At 49.5% G+C, this 19,943-nt stretch overlaps 8 protein-coding genes across 8 annotated transcripts; 3 read left to right on the plus strand and 5 right to left on the minus strand.

Annotated features, from left to right (window-relative positions):
- Nucleotides 1–144: 144 nt before the first annotated feature.
- On the minus strand, nucleotides 145–1,088 carry vip1 (putative actin cytoskeleton protein (VIP1); the record flags this gene model as incomplete). Its single annotated transcript, XM_056981888.1, has 3 exons — nucleotides 145–766; nucleotides 842–928; nucleotides 1,006–1,088. The coding sequence occupies 3 exons, from the start codon at nucleotides 1,086–1,088 to the stop codon at nucleotides 145–147; spliced, it is 792 nt and encodes a 263-aa protein (XP_056829724.1).
- A 353-nt stretch (nucleotides 1,089–1,441) lies between these two features.
- N7510_009964 (uncharacterized protein) lies at nucleotides 1,442–2,431 on the minus strand (the record flags this gene model as incomplete). The annotated part of the gene is made up of 3 exons (XM_056981889.1): nucleotides 1,442–2,053; nucleotides 2,107–2,180; nucleotides 2,233–2,431. The coding sequence occupies 3 exons, from the start codon at nucleotides 2,429–2,431 to the stop codon at nucleotides 1,442–1,444; spliced, it is 885 nt and encodes a 294-aa protein (XP_056829725.1).
- A 309-nt stretch (nucleotides 2,432–2,740) lies between these two features.
- N7510_009965 (uncharacterized protein) lies at nucleotides 2,741–4,327 on the plus strand (the record flags this gene model as incomplete). Its single annotated transcript, XM_056981890.1, has 1 exon — nucleotides 2,741–4,327. The coding sequence occupies one exon, from the start codon at nucleotides 2,741–2,743 to the stop codon at nucleotides 4,325–4,327; it is 1,587 nt and encodes a 528-aa protein (XP_056829726.1).
- Nucleotides 4,328–7,578: 3,251 nt separating this feature from the next.
- Nucleotides 7,579–9,205, minus strand: N7510_009966 (uncharacterized protein; the record flags this gene model as incomplete). Its single annotated transcript, XM_056981891.1, has 2 exons — nucleotides 7,579–8,864; nucleotides 8,908–9,205. The coding sequence occupies 2 exons, from the start codon at nucleotides 9,203–9,205 to the stop codon at nucleotides 7,579–7,581; spliced, it is 1,584 nt and encodes a 527-aa protein (XP_056829727.1).
- A 2,117-nt stretch (nucleotides 9,206–11,322) lies between these two features.
- N7510_009967 (uncharacterized protein) lies at nucleotides 11,323–12,346 on the minus strand (the record flags this gene model as incomplete). The annotated part of the gene is made up of 3 exons (XM_056981892.1): nucleotides 11,323–11,884; nucleotides 11,933–12,044; nucleotides 12,100–12,346. The coding sequence occupies 3 exons, from the start codon at nucleotides 12,344–12,346 to the stop codon at nucleotides 11,323–11,325; spliced, it is 921 nt and encodes a 306-aa protein (XP_056829728.1).
- A 2,835-nt stretch (nucleotides 12,347–15,181) lies between these two features.
- N7510_009968 (uncharacterized protein) lies at nucleotides 15,182–16,024 on the minus strand (the record flags this gene model as incomplete). Its single annotated transcript, XM_056981893.1, has 2 exons — nucleotides 15,182–15,683; nucleotides 15,741–16,024. The coding sequence occupies 2 exons, from the start codon at nucleotides 16,022–16,024 to the stop codon at nucleotides 15,182–15,184; spliced, it is 786 nt and encodes a 261-aa protein (XP_056829729.1).
- Nucleotides 16,025–17,309: 1,285 nt separating this feature from the next.
- N7510_009969 (uncharacterized protein) lies at nucleotides 17,310–18,596 on the plus strand (the record flags this gene model as incomplete). Its single annotated transcript, XM_056981894.1, has 1 exon — nucleotides 17,310–18,596. The coding sequence occupies one exon, from the start codon at nucleotides 17,310–17,312 to the stop codon at nucleotides 18,594–18,596; it is 1,287 nt and encodes a 428-aa protein (XP_056829730.1).
- A 695-nt stretch (nucleotides 18,597–19,291) lies between these two features.
- N7510_009970 (uncharacterized protein) lies at nucleotides 19,292–19,573 on the plus strand (the record flags this gene model as incomplete). Its single annotated transcript, XM_056981895.1, has 1 exon — nucleotides 19,292–19,573. The coding sequence occupies one exon, from the start codon at nucleotides 19,292–19,294 to the stop codon at nucleotides 19,571–19,573; it is 282 nt and encodes a 93-aa protein (XP_056829731.1).
- Nucleotides 19,574–19,943: the final 370 nt, after the last annotated feature.

A 19,943-nucleotide genomic window follows, 5' to 3' on the forward strand; every position in this document is an offset into this window, starting at 1 on the left:
TAGTCAGATCTCATCGTAAGCATAAGGACGTCTTGCAAGTTAAGTACAAAAATTGAAACCGGAAGACCCGATACACAGGGCACAAGATAGCATGGACATCATCAGCGTTGAAAGCAGCAGAAGCACATTTCCAAATCAACTCAATCACGCCTTCGGCTCAGCAGGCGGCGCCGCACCAGCAGGCTCAGATGCCAGCGCCGAGCTAGGCGTAACATTAGAAGCCTCACCACCCGCCGCAGCAACACCCTCCGTCTCACCTCCCTTGCCCTGTTTCAGATCTGCCAGGCGACGTGCCTCATTATGAATATCCCTGACCTGCTTATCAGTCTGCACATAGAAGTCGCGCAGCTTCTGACCGGAGGGGTGATTGAGCGCTGCCTCAAAGTACGAGTTCAGACCACGCCAGCCCGTCGCCGCCTTATCAGTGATGCTGTAGTTCTCGTCGAGGCCCTTCGCGCGCTCGGTGGCATTGAACTTTTTGTCGAAGTTGCTTAGCGCGGTGGTGAACCTGGTCGAGAAGCCGTGCTTCTGGTCTAGCGCAATCGCCTTTTGGATCGCGTTATCGCTGACCACGTAGCCGTGCGCGAGGTACTCGGCTATAATACGCGAGCGAGGCAGGTCTTCCTGGGAGATCTCGTGCTCGCCTTCTTTGGTGCTCTCGGCGGCTGCCGGGGCGGCGACATCATCGAGAGTCGCGGCTGCTTCGACGTGCACGGCTGAGGTGCCCAATTGGGTCTGATCGAGGAGCAAGGCAGTCTTTGCGGCTCTGGATGGCGTGATACGCGTTAGTGAGATCTAGGTGAAACGACACGGAGTGCGGGGTAGTTGGGAGAGGGCTTACGCTTCTTTCTCGAAGGTGACGCTGGCGGATTTCGGGGCGTTGGCCTCGCCGGACGAGGGGGTGATGGACAACGTGGTAATCTTGCCACTTCAGTGTGGAGGATTTGTTAACGAGGGATTCTTGTTTTGCGGGTGCTGAGCTTGATGGGTAGGTGGATGACGTACCAGAAGCTGAAGAAGTCGCGGACTTCCTTCTCGGAGGTGGCGGGCGAGATACCCGAGACGTGGACGGTGGTATGGTTAGACATGTTGTAGAAGTGGGATGGTAGTAGAGAATATGAGAATAAATTTTTTTCAGGGAGAATGAGAGGGGAAGAGGAAAGTAGCAGGATAATGCGATGTATTTAATCAAGCTGGCAAACTTGCGCCACACGGTGACGTCGGCGGGGCTGCACCGCCACAGATTGCATATAGTTCATTGGATCAACAAGAGTTAGATCGATAGCTAATGTGTTTGCCTGCAAACACTGCCCGAAAGAAGAGAAAATCGCTGTCGCAAACTCCCCTAGGTAACAAGACAGAAATTCATGAATCAATCAGCAAGCGCAACCCCGACGATGCTGACGTAGATAACCCCGATACAGTCCCGGCGGGCAACGAATCAAGCTCCTTGTACTCTTTTCAAGGTGGTTTCCAGCTCCCTTACCCGCTTCCGCAGCTGGTCATTTTCACGCTTGACCACATCTAGCTCTGACTTATGGTACGCGGCCTCCTCATAGCGCGCCATGGGGTTCGAGGCTGGAGCAGCGGACTGCGGCTGCGAGATCGAGTTACGATAGGGGTAGATCGAGGGACTGTTCCCGTAATAGGGAGTGTGATGATCGTTATTGTGCTGGTATTGCGGGAAGGAAGTGAGCGAGCTGACAGACGGGCGACGAGACATCGTGAGCGATGGCTCGCGACTACGCGCTCGGCGCGGTAGGTCGGAGTGGTTTCGGGAAGAAGCATGGGGATTATTCTCACGCCAGGGAGCGATGCCCGCGACATTGGCGGCCATGGCACTCTGTGCGACTTGGGCGTTGGAGCCAATGCTGGATGAGGATCGGTGCCGGCGCGAGCTGTTTGGACGTGAGGAGGACCTGCCGAGGGGCGGCGAGTTTTGTACTCCTTCTGCGCTAGTTGGCTCGTTCAATGTCGAAGCGGAGGATGTTGTTGATGCCACCGACGCTGTTTGTTGTCGCAGAAGAGACAGCTCTCGAGTCAGTCGGTTGACCTGGATCACATTAGCTCCTTGTTCTCATGGTATCGGCGGTGATTTTTGCCCACCATTGCTTCTTGCTCCTTCTCTAGCACCAAATGAAGGTCTGAGGGGGTCAGCGGTTTAGGATGTCGAAGTGGCCCTGGCCATGTCAGCTAACGCCTGACCGATATAAATTTATACAGAGATCCTACCCTGCGCCGTACTAGTGATGCCATTCTCTGCTGATCCAAGCGGCGGACTGCCGGGACTCCGCTGGAGTGGGCTCGTCGGGACCTCGTTGAGGCGCGACAGCGGGGAAGACGGCGCCAGTGTAGCAGGCATGGCAGGCATGGTCGCCGTCGCAGAGCGAGAGCGAGGGGCTGGGGTTATACTGTTGTTGTCGGGGGCCATTAGGGTGATAACTTCATTGAATAAATGACAAACACAAGCCGATGGGTTGGTTGGGGGCGGGCAACGTCACGGCTCGGAGTAGCAACACATCCCTTGCGAGGAATGTGCTGAAACATGCCTGAGGGGAAAATCATTAATGGCTCCGGGACCGACGAGGCAGGCTGCAGATGCTACACGGAGTGGGACACTTGAGTTATGCCTGACTAGTTGCCCTGACTAAGGCTTGCCCAAAACAGCAAAACAACAACTATGTTGTTCTTTGCCTTCTTCATATCTTCATTTGCTGTGTGAGACACAAATACCTACGTCATGCCCCCCGACATTCCTCCCTTTGCCAAACCCCTGGCTCCGTACGTACACTCCCGCCAAAATGCCCTCCGCATCCGCCAGGCCCTGACGTCTTACCTCCGATCGCTTGTCATTTTCGTCCCCCACGCGGAACAATCCGCCCACCACGCTCACTCACATCTATCGCTGTGCGCGCCAATTGACGCCATCGCCGAGGTCAAACGGGTACCCGCCGACGTTTCAGGCTTAAGAAAAGACTACCTCCACGCACTGCAGGCCAACGTTGCCGCGCACAAGGAATGGAGCGCAGCGTCCGAGGAGGTTGCCTCTCGGCGACGGCGCCAACGCGCCCCCACGACCCGTAACGAAGACGAGCTGCAGGGCCCCGGGGCCGACCTACGTGATTATTTGACTCTGCTCCGCGATCGACGCCGTCATGCGAGGATGCAGGTGTTTCAGCATTATCTCGATGAACTGCAAGCGCGGGAGGCCGTCGACGCAGACGCCTTTGGGGCTGCGGTGGATCTCAGCCACTTGCCACTGGATGCAGAGGAACCTGGTCGCAGTGACGATAGCACGGATCTGGATGCACTTGTACATCAGCTGGAGAGAGCTGTCGTCCACGCTAAGACCCAGCTCGATCAGGAGAAGCAGTTGTTCAAGAAAATCAAGGCGCGACACGACACTAGAAATGATAAACCCTCGCCGGCGGTTAAAGTCCTCGCACTCCAACGAACACGAAATGAACTGGTACAATGGGTGGAAGAACGGCTAGTCAGCGAGGGCGATCCAGACGAGAGCATACTCCAAGAGCTGCCATCCAAGGAACTCGAGGAGGCACAGCGGGTGCTGGAAGACCGCAAGATGCAGATCGCACAGCAATACTCCTCGTACCTACAAGCTCGGCGAGAACTGCTCGATGCCGCCGCCAGAGCGTGCCAACCCGTTAATCTCCCCGCCAAGGCTCCCTCTCCACCAGTCCCCAAAAGCGACCTCCTAGCGGAGGAGGCCTCACCGCCAAATCCTCTGGATGTCCTGTCCTACGCAAACGAAACCCTCCTGCCTCTATCCAAAAGCCAAAAAGCACTCGCGCTCCAGAAATCCTATTTATCTGGGCTCCTCTCCAAGGAAAAATCCACCACACTCCGCGCCCTCAACCGTCTCAGGGACGAGAGCCACCTGCTACCAGAATATCCGATTCTGGCTCGCCAGCCACGCTTCAAGCACGCCGTTGCAGCTCTCAATTCTCGTAACCAGCCCCATGCTTCCCCTGACGACGAAACGGACGAGACAGTAGCCCTCGCCGAGGCATGGGCCTTTGCCTCTGAAGCGGCATCTGCCAGCGAGCAGGAGTACATCGAACAGAAAGTGGCATTGGGGAAGGAGGTAGCGCAGGACGCACGCAAGACGCTGGAGGAGGTCTACGGCATGCTCAACCAGGACCTCGCCGAGGTGTTGCACGAGGATGGACAGACTGAGCCAGAGGGATCTGATATTTGGGCCTCACAGGCGCAGCAGTCGACGCGGGCCAGAGGTAGTGGGGGCAGGACGGAGAAGAGACCCAAAGGGCCGTGGTCTGGGCTGAATGGGAAGGTGGGTGTAGAGTAGTTGGCTCGGGTTATCAATCCGTTCAGTGTCTGCTGTGACCTCGATTTGAATATTTACTATACTACTTGAACGGTGTCAAAAGTTGCATCATCTCAACAAGAGCAATTTCACTATCTCAATGTCTAGAGTGATTGAAATTTTACTACCCTCTTAATCAATGAGACGGTAAGAAGGCGGCCATTATAGCTCACTTCCACTTCCGTTCGCCGTGCCTAGGCGACTGGTGTCCTCTCATGATCATCCTCGCTCACTCTCGCCCATCCTCAAAGGGGAGCAATTCCTGCCCATTCCCTATTCCTGATCCGTCTCACCTTTGACATGTACGTCAGCAATATGCAACCTGGGCAGACTCCGAGCTACGCGCGGAGGGTCGAAAATATGCTTTGACTGCAAAAAGATCTCATCGATTTCCTCGAGCGTGCGGCCTTTCGTTTCCGGGAAGCAGAAGAACACAATTAGACCGATGGCGGCGTTGATCACGGCGAAGATAATGAAATATCGGTTCTCGATGGTGTTGAGACCAACAGGTGTCACTTCAGCCAGGCAGAAGTTAAATATCCACAAAGTTGCAGTGGAAATCGCGTTCATTGCCGCGCGATGTTGTAGCGGGGCGATCTCGGCGGCGTACAGGTACGGCAGGCCCGAATAACCGATAGAGAAAACACCCTCGAATACATATACAAAGACAACCGCCGCATATAGCGCGCTAGTGTTGGTAGTGTCGGAGGTAGTGCCAGCGAGAATGGCCATAGAGATAGCCAACATGACCGAGCTCGATACCATGAGAACTCGGCGTCCCAGACGGTCAATGGTAAAATAGGCGATAGTTCCTCCCACTATATCGGAAAAGCCTATGCATGCAGACAATATGCGTGATGGGACCGGCCCCAATCCGATGAAGTTCTGGAATAATGTAGTAGTATAGAGGGTAATTGCATTAATACCACATATCTGCTGGAAAAACTGGCCACTGGCCGCGAGGATGGTTCGGTGTATGAGTCGTTGTTCGCCCATCCTGAACACACTCCACCAGGATTCCGAGGCAGAGGCAGCCAGCGAGCTTTCAATATCCCGAATGTCTATATCAATCGTTTCCGAGTTGGGCTCAACGTTCAGTAATCGGGCCAGAATGTCGCGCGCTTCATCTAGCCGGCCCATTTTGACCAACCACCGAGGGGACTCAGGGAGCAACAGCACAAAGGTTATCACGATGAGCAATAGCACAATTTGAAATGCAAAGGGAAATCGCCATGATACGGAATTCGATTTCACGAAGTAGAACCCGAGGTCGATAAATAGAGCGAGGCTGATACCGGATCCGATGAAAACAGTGTCAGCGACCACGTTGGCACCCCGTTCACTTGCGTGTGAGACTTCTGACTGCCAGACAGGAACTGTAGCCAGGTACCCGCCCGTTCCTAAGCCGAGTACTAGCCTCGCAACTATGAGTTGGGAAAGTTCAAATGCTGATGCCATGAGAATAGCACCGATAATGGTTATTGACGAAGCGTAGGCGATGACCCGTCGGCGACCCAGGCGATCACCAAAATAGATGCACAATAGAGAGCCGAAGATACCCCCGATGGTGTACAGCGCAACAACGGTTCCTAAGAAAGCAAGTTAAAAGTGTCTTCATTGCGGAAAAGCAAGCGTCCACAAACCTTGCATTTGAGAGTTAGAATGCTGTTGTGCACCTGAAGTGTTGATAGTATCCAAGCGCGGGAACGTGTCAATAAACGACTGGAGGGTCAATAAACCTCCCATCACGGCCAGATTGTACGAGTAGCAGGCGAAAGCCGGCCACACGACGAGCCCGATAATAGCTCTGTTGAGGGCTGAGCCCCGGAGGCCAAGATATTTGCTCATTCTCACGCAGGAATGAAGATGGTAAAACTGGGAAAACGTCTCAGCATGATTGAGCACACACCACACGGATCAGTAGATTTATATCAATCTGGAATATAGTGGTGGATGCGTGGATTGCAGTTGAGGGGAATGATCCCGCCGGCTGCCACCGATCAGTAGCAGTACGCCAAGTAGATGACCTCATTTAATATAGTATTAGTCCTCCCTCATTTCTCTCATCACATCCTCCAATTTCGCCGTCAACAGGCCATTGGCAAGTCCACTCGTCGCCACAGGAGCCTGATTTGGATAGTATATCCGATATGGTAGGTTCTTTTCCGCGGCGGGTTCCGACGACGATCAGTACCATACACGGGAGAAGACGGAGGGGCCTAAAATCATAACTTGGGCATAGTACTGTTACTTGACGATTTATGTATCGAGGTTATGCAATGGCCTCGATATTCTCCTGATTTAAATTCGATTTAAATTCGATTGAGAACTTTGGGCTCTTATGAAGCAAGACATGTCTATTCTCTGTCCGTGGCTTAAACATGTGCCAGATAACGAACAGACTTAACAGCATATTAGATATGCTGCGCGGCACGCATGGTCAAATATTAGGGATCACGTTTTAATACGTCTATGCGGAACAATTGTCAGAGTGATTAACTAACTTGTTTGGTGAGCGAGCGCTGCACCCCCAAAACACGATAGTAAACAGATTATTTTTAGAACTCGATGATATCCTTTAGGGTATAGATGAGCTGTCACACTCCCGGGTGGTAACTCGACCCGTCCCTTCCAAAAGCGTGCAGGTCTCGCCATTTCGCGCTCTTTTACCTGTAAGAGGAGCTGTGGTGATCGTCACCTCTGGCTGGGAACCCTCGGCCGACAAGCTGGTAGTCGTCTCCTGGGTGTTTTGTGGAGGCTCGGGCGCTCCCCCAGGTGGGTCTGGTATCGTGGTTCCACAGCGCAACAATTTATATCGCGATAATATCAACCACAACGTCTCGTCTTCAAAATAATCACACCCTTCGATTATTTCGCTCGGTCGACTAGTACTTCCCAAGGCTGATCTCAAAAATACAGTGGATCTCGAAACTGGTGTCACCACTCACCTTACTGCTAACGTAATGTCATTGCTGACTTCGCACATTAAAACAAGAGCATTCGCGAGGGCAGAAGTGCGTGCAGCACAGTGCATTGAGCTACCGGCGCTGTAGCGTCAGGTTAGCCTGCAAAGAACGAAGTACTAGTATATGGAGAAACTGACTTGATTGTACATAATGAGTGACACGCCTGACGGCAACAACAAACCGCTCCCTCATCCCCTTATAGACAAATATAGACACGAAATCGACGTCAAAACAAATAAACGAATCCAACAAAGGAACAATCATGATCTATTCTCTGGTATGCACCAGCTTTCCCTGAACCCAGACCATCTGCACATTCCGATCATCTCCACTCCACATCCACTTCTGAATCTGCTCCTGCCAAGTCTCATTTCCAAACAGGTCAACATCGCCCACAGGACCAGTCTCGACAGGGCTCCGAACAGCGAGGCTATTCGCCCGCGCCACATCAAGTGGGCTCACGGTGCTATTCTGCACAGCACCCAGTTCAATCAGCTGCGCATCCCAGATCATCCCATTATCGAAGCCACCGATGTCATCCGCCATATCGACGACGGCTGCGCCGCCGCGTGTGGCTAGGTAAAGACTGTCCTCAACAGAAAGCTTCTCATCTCCATTCGTTGTTTCGTTTCCCAGTGTACCCGTCATCTCTTGGTACTCGCTGCTATAAGCAAGCAACCTAGACACCAAGCAGGCCTGTCGGCACACCTCTAGGATATTAGGGCTGTATCCGCCGCTCACGTCGGTGCCTAGACCAACCGTGAGGCCTTCATTGAGCAAGAGGCGAACAGGAGCCAGTCCTGAGCCCAGGGCAGAGTTTGACGCGGGGCAGTGCGCCACCTTGGAGCCGCGCTCGCGGATAAGGGTGCGCTCGTCTTTGGTGAGGTGCACACCGTGCGCAAGGATGGTGCGGTTGGTGAGCAGGTGAGCCTTGTCGTAGACGTCGGCGTAGCTAGTTGATTCCGGGAATAGTTGCTGGACGAGAGCGATCTCGTCGAGAGTCTCGGCGATATGTGTTTGGATATAGAGAGGCGGGTCGTAGGATGCGGCTAATGCGCCGAGGCCATCCATGGACTCGTTTGTGCAGCTTGGGGCGAAGCGGGGGGTGACGATTGGGTTGATCAACGTTCCTTTCGGGTCGAGGGTCTGGATGTAATCGATTGTCGACTTGGTTGCGTTGAAACCCTCCTCGGCGGATTGGTCAACGTAATAGGACGGGCATTCCTCTTTGTTGTCCATGCAGACGCGGCCGATGAAGGCGCGTTGGCCGTGCTTGTGGCAGAGTGCTGCGAGGGCGTTGGTGGCCGCGATGTGGATGGTGGCGAAGTAAGACGCGCATGTTGTGCCGTGGGCAAGGGTGCGTGCGACGACTTCATCATAAACGCGCAAGCCCTCGGGTGGCGTGTCTCTGGGGTCTGTATCTTGGTTCTGTGGGTCTGACTTAGAACCGAAGCTAGCTTCCGTTGGGTAGGTGTATTCATTCAGCCAGTCCAGGAGGCCTGCTGAACCGAACAGTCCAATATTGGGGAACTGCGGCGCATGGATGTGGGTGTCTACATGGTCAGTACTGGCATGTCGTAGGTAGGTAGGACATACCGATGAAACCGGGAAAGAAGAACTCGTTTCGTTCGTCATTGGACTCCACAACTTGGACTTGAGTGGCATTGCTAGTGGTTGCAGTATTGGCGACAGTCCAGCCGTGGCTAGACAGGAAAGATTGGAAGCTGGCATCATCGTTGACTTGCCAATCATATCCCTTGATGCGGCCATCTGCAGAAGAAACCCACAAAACACCTTGATTTCTGGCGAGCTCCGGCTTTGCTGAAGTCGAGTTAAGCCGGGGGAGATGAATGAATGTACCTCGATAGACGGTGTATGGATAGGTCATGGCCATGGTGCCGCAAGCATTAAGCCATGCGAGACACAGCCATAATGCAGGCAAACCCGCAGAAAATCTGGAAAGCTTCAGAAACATGACAAAAACGAATGTACGTAGAAAACGAAGGTAGGTCGATGCTCACTGCCTGTATCACTCCACCATCTCGGGGACAGCGTAGATTTATATATCCTGATCAATATCTCGGAAAAGAAGCATCAAGATGGCGCTATCAAAAAACCAAGTCTAGAAATTCACCGCTTTAAGGCTGCACCTGCTGGATTTGACGACGGTATTCGCCGCTGTAGTTCTGTCTGGCGATTTCTGAAGTCATTGTATGGGGTGGGAGATTGCAGGATCAACAGGGCCTGACGATCGTGAATGTTTTGGGCTCGGTGTTCGGCTGCTTCCGACTGATATATGCATTGGCTAGATATCAGAAAGAATGGTAGTAAAAGTGAAGGTGTACGGTAAACGATGGTAAGAGGGGCATAGATAAAATGTGGCGTTCATTCAAGTCCATTTGAACTGCATACAAATCAAGGAGTTTGATACATAGACCATACGCCTGACTTGCACTAACTATACAGATGGAGTGCTTGTGCTGGAGACGACAATTATACCGAATACGATAACATAAATCGACCATTCGAGGCTGCGACCACCTGTCAGCGTATTAACTTGCACTCACTTATATGGCGTAATAACGAACGAACTCTCAGCCCTGCGGATAGACCTCGGCACGGCAATGGACAGGCCACCCTGAGATCTACCTAAAGAAAAGATCATTCAAGACGAAGTACAATGTCTTTATCCATGAAAGAGGCCCCCAAAACATTCAACTGTAGAGAAAATAAAAAACGGGTGTGGTGGCTTTGCACGAGAATCATGTTTCAAGGAGTGCCGCGCTCGTAAAGCAGCAGCCGCATTGACCTGAAAGCCCAGTTTAGAAGCCTGACGGACATTATATAGATTCCGAGAATTCGCAATTTCCGATGATCGCTGTCAATAAACGAAACAGGTGAATCTTCATGACTCGTGAAAGAAAGAAAGTTTTGTGAAAGCGGGGCAACCAATATGCAAGAAGAGCATAAAGCTTCCTTATTACAAATCAATGCACTTGCGTTGCCACAAATGTAACCGCAGTCCTGATTCATCTGGTTTCGACTATCAATATCAAAGACGTGAAAGAGGGGGCTCGGCCAAATGATCCTGTTATAACAAGCCTTCTTACGGATGCCGCCGCAGTCCGAGTCGCGTTGGTGACAGGCCTGCTAGGTAGAGGTGGTGCTGACGATCTGAGCAGCGAGGGCCATATCGAGTATTAGGATTGGAATTGATTTTGATGAATGGTATCTACTAGTCTGAATAGCCTTGATTATTATAGGGTAGTATCGTTCTCGAGCTCCAAGGTTTTGGAATTCCCTACGTCCATGGGATCCTGATTGTCCTTATAGAAGGTGACCAAGCTATTCGAAGTAAATGCTACAATTTCTACCTCCAGGAAGAAACGCACATCTAAACCTGATTTTCTTGAGCCCTATAGCAATCACAATCTTAATAACTTGCCACGGTTATATAGTCTTGTTAAGGTAGCGGCCCTACAGATGTAGTAGGCAACCTTGCTAGTAGTCCTGTTTCTAACAGCTCTCTTTAACTATTTTTTATGACTGCCTTATGCAAAATAAGTCTATCTATGTGATCGAAGAGCTAGAAATAGTGAAAAGAAATATTCTATTCGTATATATAGCAAGGCATGAAGTCGAAGCATAGGGGTACTATACTTGATGCTACGAGCCCAAATCTCGAAGAAAGAACCTTGTATTGAGAGAGCAGAAGACGAAGAAATAGTGCGTGAGGAAGGAAGTAAACAAAGAGCCATCGGTCCCTACTACATACATAGGACATTCAAACAGCCTAAACATCTATGTGAGCGGCCTTCCACTCAGTTCTTGTCACAGAATTGGCCGTAAATATTGTGAAAGATAAAATAATGGTCCCCGAGGCCAAGTCTGGCCCGACCTATGGCTACTATGAGTACCTTTGTAGTGCTTAGAGCGATGTCTTGATCATAATCAAGAATCACCATTAGATATCTTCTAAGAAGGTAAAACTCAAAAAAAGAACAGATACATTCATGACAATTCATGCACAAGATTCGGAGTGGTCAAAGGAAGTTCCGAGCGATCTTCCTTACGAGGGAGCTCCGAGAGCTCAGAATGCTCTTTAGTCGCAATCTCCGAGAGCGTCTCGCGACCTCGCGGAGAAGCATACGTCATTGCGCGAAGCTCCTCTTTGTGCCGTTTGTGTCGGTTGAGAAAGTAGAAAAAGATCGCTACTCCTATCGCAATGGCCCCCACCGGGATCCCGATTCCAATGCCGATCTTGGCTCCTTTTGACAAGCCACCACTTTTATCATTGTTGGACGAGTTTGTTGCCGTCGCGCTGGCTGCAGTTAATGTTTGTGTTGACAAGGGTGATGTTGACAAGGGTGGTGTTGACAAGGGTGTTGTTGCTGCGCTTGTCGTCTTTGGAAGATCAGACTTCTCCCAAATCAGTGGGATTCCGTCCGCATAAATGGTGATTGGTGTTGTCAGGGTTGATAGGACCGCTACACCGGTCGCTGCAACTGTAATGGTGTCTTTTGCTGATAGGACTTGGCTGCACTCATGATTTTGTGAGTAAAAGTTCATGCCCCTACAGTCTATCAGTATTGCTCAGTCCTACAGAGAAGGGAAAACCTACGAAGGACAGCAAATAGCACCACTCGTGCTGCCGGCCACATCTAACCCATTCCATGATCCAGCCAGTTGGCCTGCAGTAGTCCATCCAGTCGGACAATAAAGACCTGGGGAGTCTGCGAAGAATAATGCAAGTTAGCTTATACCGCATTTCCTAAATATCTTTCTTACACCAGTATGTGTCCCAGTATGTCGGGGAAGCAAGTAGAGTGCCGGGCACGGTGCCTGTGGGTAAACATGTGTAACCTGTGTAGTCTCCATACCAGTGCCCGTAGTATGTGGTGGACTCAGCTGTGCCATCCACATAATAGACGACCTCGGACAAGGTCTGGAGGCATGTTGTTGGAGGGGCAAAGGCGGTTGTCAGCGGCCCTCGGTTGAAGTAGCTTGTGATGTTAGGGCTGGCGGGGGAGGTCATCGCGAAGCTGATTGTTCCTCTGCAGAGGAAGTATTGACGGCGATGATTTTTGTGTGAAAAAAAAGAGGCTGCTGTCCTATTTTTGCTTCGCAGCCGCGTCTGGTAAGGCGACCAGGCGCGGCTGAAGTCCTGGGGTGGTGCTGCGCTCTGGTTGGTGGGGAGTCGGAGCTAGTCTGGAGCAGCCTATCATAGTGTGTTGAACGCCTTCGGAGGATAAAATTACCGCGCATAGAGGTCACCCGTTTGCTCCCTGATTCAGGGGAATTAAATAGTTTCCTCTTCAGACCTTCAGTCACTCGTTTAGTGCAGTGATTTATCGCTGGGTTTACAAGTACACTGAATTTCCTGCTTCTGACATATGGCATCTGTGTAAAATACATCATGGCTGGTCTGTCGGTCGTTACGTAAAATACAGTTTCACGGCCAGGGTCCGAGGTCTCTCTCGTGCAGCTTTTCGACGCACCCTAAGAGGCAGCCAATCAGCAGCGCTTAAACCTCGCCATATCCCTTTTTCGGAGCTGTGGGTTACATTTCGAAACATCAATTTGGTTGACACTCACTCAGCAACATCTTGCCTAGTGGTTCTATTTTCAAGAATGCCGCGAAGTTGAAGTAGCAGACCCCAATTGAAGCCAATACTTGTTGTTTTCCAGAGGTCCAGAGATGTGGGCCAACATCAAACATCGCCGGCACATCATTTTCCAGCGCCCCTGGCAAGCCGGATTTTCTCGGATTTGATTTGGTGTACAGTCTGGATGGATGGATGGATGATTTCAATTAGGCTGACCCCTCGCAGTTGAGAGTTGATTATAAGCCAACAACCACTAGGCAGAGAGCGAATTCGTATTTTAGCTTAGTGGTTATTCAACTTTGAAAGCGATATGCAGGCTAGTACAATTATATATATCCGTGTGTATACCAGTTGAGTGTACCACTTTCTGAAAACGAACTTAGAGCCTCGTCAATAAGGGACTAATTGGAGGCCTAAGACACCAATAGGGGCCATAAGACTAACTATCTATCTAATAGGAATAGCTGCACTTAAAGTATATTAGCGTGCTTCATACCAAAATCTTGTTTATCTACAAATCAGTGTGATATGATTGGGTCATGTACTCTCTGAGCGCTCAGGGTTGCTCAGCGATCACTTAGCATGCTTAGGGCAGACGGTTAGGGGCGAGTAAGAGATAAGTTATCCGCATGTACTATCATGCATTGGATCAGCAGAATCGACGCCAAGGGCATTGAGTTTGTCGTTGTGCCGCCATGGGGTGAGATCATCAAGGCTGACACCATTTCAAACGTCCTCTGTGAACATTGCATGTGGGCGCTTGATTTTGATATCTATAGGGATCTTCTCATGAATCAAGCAGGGGTCCAACAAGCTGTTGCGGCTTTTTGGCACACTGAGCTGTTCTATCTTCGGCCAGCAAGATGCGATTCACTCTGGCACGAATTCCGAGAACAATATCTCCAGGCCAGTGAGGAGCGTTTCGAATACGGAGTGTTTACCAAATCACAGCGTGATTACCGAAAGTCTCTATCACATTGTTGAAAAGAGGAGGAAAGATGATCACAACAGCACTTGAAGGAATAAAGGTTTTAACCCGACTCATAAGGGCTTTTCGACAATTGATCACGAGCTGAAAAAGCGACGATGAAGGGAAATTGCTGCCGCCTCCCATCAAGCAACTCAGTGATATATCACAGAAGAGATCATCAGGAATAGTGACGATGCCGTCCAGCAGATTACAGTCTCGCGAAGTGTATTAGGCAACGGGCTGTGCCAAGGAGGCCATTTTTGGCCTCCTTTGACGCCAGAAACGGCCGCCTCAGTACAAATGCAAATCGTTATGGGGTAGAATTGTTATTGAATATAAGGGATAAATAAAGTATTCTATTAGTGAAAATGATCTTACATATATAGGAATACTTTGCAGTGCATATCAAAATGGGTAACCGAGGCGCAGGGTTGGTTTCAGCTGTTGGATATGTCGCATGGTAAATCAAGAGGCCTTGTCCGGCTGGTCAAGAAACATCGATGAAATAGTCCACTTGTGGAAAGAAGTATGGAATATATTGTAGTGTAATCTATCTCAGTTGAAAAATTGTTGGCTTTTCTCATTAAAACTACAGATTAACGTAATTGAAAAGTTCGGCCGGTGGAATTTGAGCTACATGTTTTGTATTTGAAAAGGGCAAAAAGAATGACCTCGGATATTCGCGCACTAAGTAGGCAACTGAAAGTTTCTAGTCAATCTTGTGCGCAACTTCTCTTCTTGCCCTTCTGAAAACTTCAAATACCAAACTCCACGGTCCAAAACAGAAATCCCTCTGCCTGACCGCATATCGGTATCAGTCTAGCGGAGAAGCATTGTCTAGGATGTAGCTATTCGTATTCGTGAGTTGTAATCCCCTAAGCAGGCTCTAAAAAATGAACCTGCCTTTCTTTCCATGAGAGCAGAAGCAACATCTGTCCAGAGGCCATAACCTAATTTCGGGTTGGGTTTGGGTCCGAGTTGTGTTGCCATTTTGGCGATGTTTACTCAAGCTGATATATTCGTCCACTTCATTCTCCAAACCCGTGTAATATGAGCCAACCGAGATTGAATCTGCTTCGAGGAAAAGGTCTATAGAGAAAGAATTGTATCACATTCACTCACATTCACTCCGTACACTAAATAACAATATACACGAACTCGTTTAAAATATTGAAGTGTCGTCCTTCTCCCAGTCTCACTCATATACCAGTTCTAACTTCCCTTGTTTCTTCTCAAAAGCGCCTAACTCTCTGCCGTCTAATTATAAGCCCAGAATTCAAATCAAAGCCCGATCCTATACTTGAGCAGTATCTCTGCCAGAGTTCATGTCAAAACCAAGACTACGTTCTTTTCCATTCACAGACAACATCCCGAAGATCACACAAAAAGCCATGGCGACAATTTCCTCCAACACTGACATACACAAGTAGATGGTGACGTTAGTGTTGCTCGCCGTAGGCGACAGGACAGTAAAACGAGCGTCGCTGCCGAAATCACCTATGGCCGAATAGATCAGTCGGATCAAAAGGAAAGGCCAAGAAAGTCCGATGGCGAGGAACAGCTTCTTTTGCCACACACTCATTGTGGTCCCAAGCTGGGAAGCTAGCCAACCCGCCGCCAGGGTAATGACGACGAAAAGTGCGATGAAAATGCCCATGGCCGCCTTAACCTCGCCGTTTGCGCTGAAGTGACCGTTCATGAGCGTAACCCCAACGATACCGAGGATGAGGCCAAGGAAGCCCAAGAGATACAGGAATTTGAGTTGGCGGGGATTAATCTTTTGAGATCCCTCATCGCTAGCAAACGTTTTTTGTTAGCCCACGTTTATCAAGGGCTCATAATTACCAACTCACATTTGGCCGATCAGCCCGACATAGGTCAGCATAAGAGGCGCAATTCCAATCAGCGCACATACATCCTCTGCAATAATGATGTTCGTCGAGTGGTTGTTGATTGACAATAACGTGCAGATACTTCCGGCAATTCGGAGGAGGGAGAGCGTGACAACAAATCGCCAGCACTTTCCGCCAGCTCTCCACCCAATCCGTTTCCAGATGAGGACTGCAGTGACAAGCAACACTGGATAGATAATGAGCTGGAGGATGGCGATGCCGTCTCGGTAGTTAACTGCACCCATTGTGTCGTTTCGTAGTATAGTAGTGTGAAGATGGTATAGTAGGTTGAGGGTTGTATAGAAGTGCTAAGTAGAGATGAGTTTGTATACTATCTAGAAAGAGGAACGTCGGCCTCCTTTTATGTGCCAACCCGAGGGATTTGAGCTTTTTCTGCAACACAGCCCTGAGTAAAATTACTCGTCGTTGCCGCCATTTTGGTTGTTATATTGTGACCACGAGCTGATCAGCGGTGCATCTCATATCCCTTTATTGGACTAGGGCCATAGGTCTAGTCAATAAACTAAGTGTGATTGGTCGGATCGCGTTGAAATCGCATAGGGACCAACTAAGCCTCGCTAAGTAAAATCTACGACGCATTTGGACTCGCAAGGTTCCTATGTTTTATCCGCACGACTAGACCAATGACGTTAATTCAATAAATATTAGTAAATTTCTCGTCAAACACCGAACTCACTAGGGACTTCGTAGCTCAGGACTATGGAGAGCCGTCGATCAAGAGGAGAAATATTGTATGAGCATGGGCCACCTTTAGATTCCTAAACGGTGGTGTTGGATCTTAATCATGCGTTGATTGGTGGTGCATTCTACATTCCCAAATAAGCTTAGCGCTATGGATCCTTGGTCAACAAATACAAAAGCCTCCGTTCAGCCTTATCCAGAGTACTGTACGTGAAACGGTAGATCTTATCCCTATTTAAGACAAAATTCAAAACCTGGACGATTACTGCACTCCCGTACTATTTTTGGATTGCTCTCCATGAGTTGTCCAGCCTTCCCCATACAAATTGCCCTAGCATAGGACAATAGTGCCGCCTGCATCACCCTTTGGGTACCTATGCATTACCTACACGAATAGACCAATAATAGAATGGGCAAACACCCTTCCGTGTGGGGCCTATTGGGGGTGGGGGCGATTTAGGGGGAATGTGGTTGACCCTGTTCACACTAAGCCTGCTTTTATAAATCTTTTGAGCACCGACCTAGTGGCAAACAAACAGGGCTGAAAGGTTACAACTCTCTTTCCCTTTTGATCCATGGACATTTTACCTCCTAAAACAGTTCGCGGAAGACCCTCGAGGAGTTGTGGCAACTGCCGAAGTGTCAAGCGACGCGTGAGTATCGTTCGGCCTCTCATGTCTGCTGGGTTAGTGCTAATTGTTCCTCTTCTCTGCATAGTGCGACCGGAAGTCTCCTCATTGTTCACAATGTATTCGAGCTCGCGATCAATGCAGTGGGTACCGAGATGAATGGACCCTCGTCTTCCGCGACCAGACGGAAAAGACAATTATGCGTTCAAAGGAAAAAAAGGCTAAGAGTGCGATCGATGACTTGCCACCGCTCGTCCGCAGCTTGGGTCCTAGCATGGACGAAATAGGCGTCAACTATTTCCTACGCTGCTTTGTCTTTGGCGGCCAAACATCCTCGCGTGGATGCCTTAACTACTTGCCATCTGTTTATCATGCCGATGGCGAGCAGCCCACGCTAGTAGCCAGCATGGCGGCCGTGGGTCTTGTAGCGTTAGCCAATTCGACTCAAGAGCCCGCGCTAGCTAGTCATGCCCGCATTAAGTATTCAAAAGCGGTCTGTGAAGTGAACACTGCATTAGCGTCACCGATTGAATCCGTCAAGGATAGCACCTTAATGTCAGTGATTTCGTTAGGGGTGTTTGAACACATCTCTAAACATGAGTCGTGGGCTCGACATGTCGAGGGCGCCGCCGCACTAGTGGTTGCCCGGGGCAAGAGCCAGTTTTCAAGCCCCCTCGCAATCCGCATGTTTAACCAAGTGCGTGCAGATCTAGTGGTTGTCTGTGTCCATGGCGCAAAGCCATTCCCGAAGGATATGCTTGACCTGCAGGAAGAGGCATCTAAGCATCCAGAGTGCTTTCATTCGTTTTGGCAGTTAGGGGTGTTGAGTACTCGGTGTGCAAACCTACTTATGAGCGTCAGGGGCAATAAGAAGACGGGGAAAATCCCTTGGTCTGACCTCCTGGAAGAAGCGACCACGCTTGACGGTGACTTTCATGATCTTTCTGGGTGCCTCGCCGAACAAGAGCCGTATAAGACCAGAGAGTCTGAAGGGGACCCAAACATCATTTATAATGGTCGAGTTGACCTGTATCAGGATTCGTGGGCAATTAGACTCTGGAACAACATGCGAAGCCTTCGAATGATTACCTGCGAGATTGCATGCGTCATTTTGAATATTGCGCTTGCCACGAATCTCGCACCGGCCGATCGGGAGTGTATAAAGCTAAGGCTCCAAAAGACAATGCAAACCCTATCCACGCTAGGAGACGACATCCTGGCTACTGTCCCACAAGCTTTGGAGTCCCTGTTCTCAGCATCTAAACCTGGCTCCCCTGTCAATCTCTCCTTCGACGGCAACGTATCAGGTGGGTATATGTTGACCTGGGGTCTCTACATGGTAGGAAAATCTCCGGCCGCGACAAGTGGAGCCCGACAGTGGATCATTCGACTTCTGCAGGATGTCTATATGAACGCAGGCCTCTCAATCGCGCTGCAGATAGCCGAGCATATCAGGCAGATAGAAGACGCGGCCAAGTACGAGTGATCCAACGCTCAGGTCCTGACAGAAAGATCTCGAGGTTTGAACTTGAGCATACTAGCGCTTTAAAATAAGAACATCTAATTTTTCATCTACTTTTCTATTTGCTCTGGAATTATTCATTCTCTTATGCATAGTATAAAACTTTTTTAACCATACACCTGAATTTTGCACCTTCAATTTTGAACGCATCATCTTCGTAATTTTAGATAGATTTTCATGAAGTCAAATCCTTTACTTACGCTTTAAATCTTCCAGCAGACCTAGCATGCTTGCCGGGTATAATGGCCACTTTGTCTTGTTTAACATCTGAGGTGTCTCTTCACAAATCTAGAAGACCTACGGAGTACGTGCCGCGCACTCACATCCGTATACACGTTGTGAGAGCTGAATTTCCACAATACGTTATTATGGCGCAAGATTGAGTTATATTATTGGTCTAATCGTGTAGATAGTTCGTATGGACCCACTCAATTATACAATGTGCTAAAGATAGAGTGAGTAGTTTAATTACCATTTTGATGTTTGCCGAACCTCTGTTAGTACACTCTGGGAATGATTGATGAAGAACGTCATTAGTAGAATTGACTTTTTCTTGATGATATTGTGTTGATTGGTCTTGCATTTCTCTTGCCTAGATAGGAAGGACTAGCTCCATATATGTAGACTCACTATTTTCCACTTGCGCATGGTTGAACACAATGCCCCAGGCGGTCATCTCTTATTTTGTTGCTGCTCATACCGGCGAAATTCCCTATGTCTTCGGTATCTGGCACTTCGATTTTCCTACCAAAAATCTAACTTGCACTCGCACACTAGAGGAGTGGAATCTCAGCAAGCAAATGACTATTTTGTGGATAGCAATGGCAGAAAATGCCAACCTGTCGATTGATGCTATCCATTGGCCGCAGCTTCAAGCCACGTCAACGGGGATTGAGACTCCTGAGATGATTTTCGGGAGCTCAAATACGCCTGGTCACTGACTTCTCCGTAAGAAGACTGTGGGTTAAGTTGATGCTGTGTTGAAGACAACCAATGAAGTGGCCACGGGAACGCCCAGCGGCGTTGTAAATCTAAGAGCGGCTAATGGCGCAGCAACTGCTCTCCGCACAAATGGAGGTTTCGCCGCTTTGAGTGTGCTTTTGAGGTGGCTGGCTATATTTGCCTAGTTTGACCTCGGGCCCAGTGTTCATATACCAATCTACAAAGATAGTAATAACAGACCAAGTATTTGAAATTTTTAATAAAATAAAAACGAACTTATTAGGGTCGCGTTCTCAATATCCTCTCTTCAATATTCGCCATCACATCGTAGAACATCAACTCCGTCTGTCCAGTTATGCCATTCTCGTA

The sequence above is a fragment of the Penicillium lagena genome (assembly GCF_028827675.1).
Source record: "Penicillium lagena strain IBT 129212 chromosome Unknown utg000007l_segment0_segment0, whole genome shotgun sequence".
Classification (NCBI taxonomy): domain Eukaryota; kingdom Fungi; phylum Ascomycota; class Eurotiomycetes; order Eurotiales; family Aspergillaceae; genus Penicillium; species Penicillium lagena.